This window comes from Rhincodon typus, chromosome 3 (genome assembly GCF_021869965.1).
Source record: "Rhincodon typus isolate 14 chromosome 3, sRhiTyp1.1, whole genome shotgun sequence".
Classification (NCBI taxonomy): Eukaryota; Metazoa; Chordata; class Chondrichthyes; order Orectolobiformes; family Rhincodontidae; genus Rhincodon; species Rhincodon typus.
This window is the reverse complement of record NC_063334.1, coordinates 22,249,517-22,255,516: the sequence shown is the minus strand read 5'-3', so window position 1 is coordinate 22,255,516 and position 6,000 is coordinate 22,249,517. Positions and strand designations below refer to the sequence as shown.

General features: G+C 42.0%; 1 protein-coding gene across 1 annotated transcript in view; it reads left to right on the top strand.

Annotated features, from left to right (window-relative positions):
- The first annotated feature begins 2,500 nt into the window (after positions 1-2,500).
- Positions 2,501-6,000, top strand: part of LOC109921924 (ADAMTS-like protein 1) — a 499,722-nt gene continuing 496,222 nt past the window's right edge. The window contains exon 1 of the mRNA XM_048595307.1: positions 2,501-2,963. Within this exon, the coding sequence (XP_048451264.1) occupies positions 2,892-2,963 (72 nt within the window). The 5' untranslated portion in view covers positions 2,501-2,891. The remainder of the gene's footprint in view (positions 2,964-6,000) is intronic.

Below are 6,000 nucleotides of genomic sequence, written 5' to 3'. Positions count from 1 at the left end.
TTGATGAAGTTTTCCAGTCCAGGGTGAGGGCATGAATTAGCACTTATACAGTCATCAATGTACCTGAAAAGAAGTGAGGATGTGCCCTGTAAATAACTAGAACAAATGAAGTCCCATACACCCCACAAAAAGGCAGGCATAGCTAAAAAACTTGCGAGTAATCTTAGCAACACCTTTAATTTGGAGGAAGTGAGTGATGTTGATAACATTTTGTTCAATCTAAGAACAAGTCTCTGCCAGGCGCTGGTGGATGAACACTGATTGGTTCATTCAAAAAAGAAGCAGAGACCCCTCAGTCTATCGTGTTGGAGACTTCAGATGTAGAGATTAGAAGTACATGGTGAAAAGGAGACAAATGAGAGCCAGAAAGCTGGAAACTGTTAAAAGTGTGAAGAGATTTGATAGATTTGTAGATCTAGGAGGAGAAATAACAGACAAATAGAGAAAACATTAGAATTGAGATGGGAAGAAATCAGTTCAGTGGGGGAGGTACTGGTTGAAACTATGGATCTACAATATCAATCTTGTTTGCAAGGTCTTGGGAAGGAGGTAAAAGTTCAGGTTTGGGGGATCATGAGGTGGGAAACTGCAGAAGGAAAATATTCAGAGATAAGGTCAGTGACAATCCTGGACGCAATGGTTTCATGTTTGGCGCAGGGTCTTGAACCAGGGGAATGGAAGAGAAAGAATCAGAGTGGGTGTTTGGCCTCAGCTAGGGAAAGGTCAGTATACCTGGCAAAAATAACACTTCTTTTTTGACAGGTTCAACAACAATGTTTGAATTAGATCTGAGAGAATACAGTGCAACAGGTTCAGAGGGAGGTAGGTTAGTGTGGGTGAGGAGATTAGAGAAATTGAGCTGAATGATACCATCAGGGCAGTTTCTCAATGAAAATATCAGGAGGAACGTAGCAGCCTGGATTGAGAGAATACTAGGTGAAGGGTTTGAGTGGGCAGTTTAGTTGCCCAGTGTTAGAAAACAGCAAGTCAAATACTGTGCTCTTTAAATACCTAAAATCTATTTTACTCTGGGTCAAAAAGCATCTATCAGATGATGCATGGGCAATGTAAATTAATCTGTGATATTGCAGTTAGGTAGGAAATGATAATCTATGTGAATTAAAAGAATGGGGGTTATTTGTCACTTCTTCACTGGTGACAGTACCTTCACTCTGGTCTCTCCCATCCAATGCAAATTGTACAGTTTAATCAGTCGGTGTTAATTTGCAAGAAATACGTGATGTGTCTTACGTCAATAAAAGTCGTCAGAAACATTTAGAAGCAAAGATGCAAATGTAGCCGAAGTAACCTCAGAATCTTTTTACAAAATCTAAACTGGGTCGCGAATTGTGAAAGCGGGTGATACCTAAACTAATTGCTCACAATCAGGTGTGTCGGCAACAAGTAGGCTTGAGCAAACGGGGTGGGGGGAGACAGAAAGAAAAATAAAACAAAAATTCTTCTGTCAGAATAGCAGCAGGGAACGGCTTCGACCTTAGCTTGGATACGTTCAGTTTGGAGTGCAGTGCTTTGCAAACAGAATACGTTTCACTTGAACGCCGGGGCCGGGTATTTAGGGGAACTGTTTAGAGAAGGGTTAGGGTTAAAGTTTGAAGAGACGGGCTGTGACTTCGTTTGGGAATCCTGAGTAAGATTAAACGTCAAGATTACAACCTCCTCACTCGCAGTATTCAAGCCTAGAATATGGGGATAGAAAAAAAGGGCCGTTTTACATTCTTGTACTTGTCCCAATAACCCTAGACTGCGCCGGCAGCGGAATCTCGTTTCTCAAAGCGAGCCAACTGCACACAGATACTCCATGTCTGACATACCTCTCTTTATCATTGTGACCTCCACCTCAAAGCAATATCTTTGTCAACCAGCTCTGTCTTTGGCGTCGAAGCCTCCTCGCACCATTGGTGCTGTCAGCGTTATAAACTGGGTTTAACAAAAAAAAACTTGGAGAACAATAGAACATTGTACTTTTATTCTGTCTCTAAAACCAGGAGTAGATTGTTTTTCTTAAAGCATTCCAATTGCCACAGGCGCTAAAACAGCTGGGGAAAGAAATATCAGGAGATAGGAGTGGCGTGTTTGTGGAAGCGATGCTGAATATAAGCTATCCTTCAAGTTATCCACTTCGTCAATATTTGGGACTCTTTCCACCTGTTTGTCCACTCCGGCTGCAGAAATGAAGGGATATAGCGTGAGATATTTTTCTGAGTATTTTCCATTTTTGTATTGAAGGACTGAAAGTCAGGCAGGAGGAGAGCGGTGAACTTGGTGAAAGACCAGATCAATATTTGTGTTGCTCTGTCCATTAGCTGCAAAAGGCTGTCCTGTTTTTTTTTCTCTCTCCCGGGGGGTGGTGTGTGGTGAAGATACTGGGGGCAGGGAGGGAGGGAGTGTGTATCAGGGGCCTCGCCCACCGAAGCACCACGTTAATGTGTTTTGTGTGTGTGCAGTGATAGAAGCTGAGAGAGCACGGCCGTCCCGTCACAACCCACACACGCACACCCGATAGCAATAGAAACCGAGAACTCCAGAACCGGGACAGTTGCAGCCATATGATCACTCGGCATTATCCTGAGACAAGCTCATCTTCCGCGCTGTTGGTAACAGACACCCGAGGAGGTGAGATACTCCTAGTCGGCGGATTCAAACTGGAAACGATGCCAGTCACGGAGAGACACATGTGGGAGTGACCCTGGGGGCAATCCCCGTACTCAGCTGCAACCGTTTTCCTGCTGATCTTCTTGACGGTGCCTTTAGAAAACACGACCCCCCCCCAACCCCACAGACACACACACACACACATTCCACATAAACACAGGAGAAGGAAAAGACGTTTGTTAAAAAAAAACAGAATATACACTGTCTGCAATCGCGAGATGTCTGGGTTCCCCTTCGAAACCGCCGCATGGATCTTGTTCAGATTTCTGCTCATTTGTCCAGCAATCAAGGTGAGCGATTTTAAACTCCCCTCAATTGTAGTTGTAGAGGTAAGGTGAATGTCTGCGGGTGGGCTTCCTGTTGGGACGAGTTTCTGTTTATCAATTACCGGGCAGATTCGGTCCCATCACTGTTCACCACTACTCCTTTAACAAGAATCTACATCTTATTAGGCACAGGAAAGTGAATAGTAAACTTTTTCTTTAAAAAAACATGTAGATATACACCTAGGGGACAGGTGTTTGATCCCGACAAATCTGGAACTTCTGCTTATTTTAGTTTTTACACGTGGTTTCATTGGTCCCAAAAGAAAGCTGCCTGAACTCGAAATTGCAAAGGCTTTTTATGTTCAGAGATGGCGCAAAAAATAGGATTTTAGTCTCCAGGGCGATGAAGGAGCTCTTGGAGAGAGCGAGAGAGAAACGGGCTTGTCAGGGGAATGGGTTTGGAAAAACAGGATCTCTGTATTACACCAATATTGACATTGTCTCTAAAGGAGAGGATTCCTGGCTCATCAGAGAAACGTATTTCTTATTCAACGTAGCAGAATTATACTTCACCGCACCCCCCCACACATGTCGTTTGAAATGACCCCCCATCTCAAAAAAGATTTTTTTAAAAATCCTTCGTTTTCTGAAGCATCACTTTGAATTGGGGCAGACTTTGACATCGTTCTGTTGTGTGACTGGTCTGATGGATGAAGGGCGCAGTTTTAGTTGTCAAGCGAATGGAGTTTAAACTCTCAGTTCTGAGTTGACTTGTGCGTGAATTACTGAGGTCCAAACCTTGTCAGTTTCCTCATCCCAGTTTTGGCCACAGCGCTTCATGGTGCGCGGGTCATATCCCGCATTGTTACCGCAATTACAAACAGATCGGATCGACTGTGTATCCCCACCGCTGAGGGATATGCCTGGATTTTCTTCCAGCGGTGAAGGATGTAGGACAGGTGATGCACTTCCGCAGGAGGTGTCCCTAAACAAGAATTCAACAGGATTAACAGGAAGGAGTTCCACAGTCCCACCGGCCTTTAAGTGCTTCTCTACTGAAGGGCCTGGCTCTGATGTTAGCCTCCTGACCTTGTCCTGTATGTGAGAAAGATCCTTTTTATCCATCCTGTCAATTCTTTTCACAATCCTAAATCAATATTCAGTCTGGTCTCTCTTTTCAACTTTCTATGTTTCCAGGGAATGCAAATAGTATATGCAATCAACTTTTGGTGCCCTGATGACATTTTGGTGATCCTGTTCTGCATTGACCATTCCAGGGATGGTGGGAGTGCTGGGGAAGGAAACTAAGCAGTTTTGAAGCTGTGATAGGATTAACTGTAGAGCAAAAGAGCAAATGTAACAATATGCCTTAACAACGCAAATCAGTTGAAGATTCTTCTAGGATATGTATTTAGACAAAGCACATAGCCACATAGAAGAATGGATGATAATCTTCAATTTATTGAACTGCCTTTCAGACAATTTTGAAATGCACGTGAATAGTAAAATGCTTGAACTTAATTCTTGCTAATCGCATGTATAAATAGCAGAAACACCTGTGGTGTAAGGTGCTTTCAGTACCTAGGCTGACGTGTTACAGGTGCACCAGTTAACAAGACTTGAGTGCTTTCTATGATGTGTCATCACACTACAGACATTATTAGTCAAAGTAGAATGAATGCAATACATCCAGAGATTGTGACTTACTGCTCCAAGTAGTACTGTCGAAAATTGGTAAACACAGGTGAACTAATCTCAGCAAAAAAAGGTCTGGAAATTGAACAAGCTACAAATAATTTTCCCCCCTTTACGTTTGTAGAATCCCATTCTTGGTAAACACCAATTGCTATGTGTAACCTCCATGGTTTAAAGTGACCTTGCACCTCTTTTTGTTCTGCAGTCTACCTCATTAATCACATACAAATCGTCTGTAGCCCTCTAACAAAAGCCTTGGAATGTGTTAATAGCCAATTCAGAATAGGTGAGAATAAGATGATTTACTAATGTGAAACCAAAAATGTTCCGGCTTCAACAGGCAACTTGTGGTTACAGGGCTTCTTGATGTGGTAACTGTCAGCTACCTAAAAATTAGTCTGTTTTGGGAATGTACAATTAAGGTGAATGTTACTTTAGAAAGGTTTGAATTAATTCGATTAGTTTGAAAATTGCACTTCCTTCAATTGAAAAAAAATTGACAATCCTAAACATTCCATGATAATCTAAACATTTAGCTCACAAAAAAAGGATTAACAATTTTCTGATATTATTAGGATTATTTTAATATATTGTTTGTATTACAGTTGAAACTATATATTCTGTGGTTTTTCATATGGTTCTGGCCTTTGGAACAGCCACTATTTTAACTGCCCCACCATTGGTGGCTATGTTATAGACATAAACTTTAGAATTCCCTCCCTAAACTCTTCCCCATCCCAATCTTTCTCTTTTGACTAAACGTTTAGTCATCTATCTTGGAAAAAAGGGCTGAGGGGATCACAGCAGTGTGGACGTTGAGGAGATGCTGCCACTTTTGAGAAAAACTGGAAACTAGGGAGCAGTTTTTAAAAAAAGGGGCATCCTTTTTAAGAAGGGGGTGAGGAGAAATTTGTTCTCTGAGGACCGTTGGCCTGTGAAGTTTTATTCTCCACAAGTGAGGTTGGATCATTTAATATTTTCAAGGCTGAGTTCAATGGGATTCTTGATTGTCAAGGAAGTTAAAACATACAGGGGTTTGACGGAAAAGTAGAGTTGAGACCACAATCAGATCAACCATATTCTTACCTAATGGTGGACGAGGCCCGAGGAGCCAAATGTTCTCTTCCTGCTCCTAATTTATGTATTTACTTGTACATTCATGTAGATTATTACTTTAAATAAAAGGACGATGCTGAAAAGCTCAGCAGGTTTCTGAAGACGAGTCATGTTTAGCACAACATCCATTTGATTTCTCTGTCCCCAGAAGCTGCCACTCTGTGAGCTTTTCCAGCACGTTGTATTTGAAATTTCCAACATCCTTGGTATTTTGCTTTCATTCTGTTGTTGTCTTGTGTGTTGTATTTTG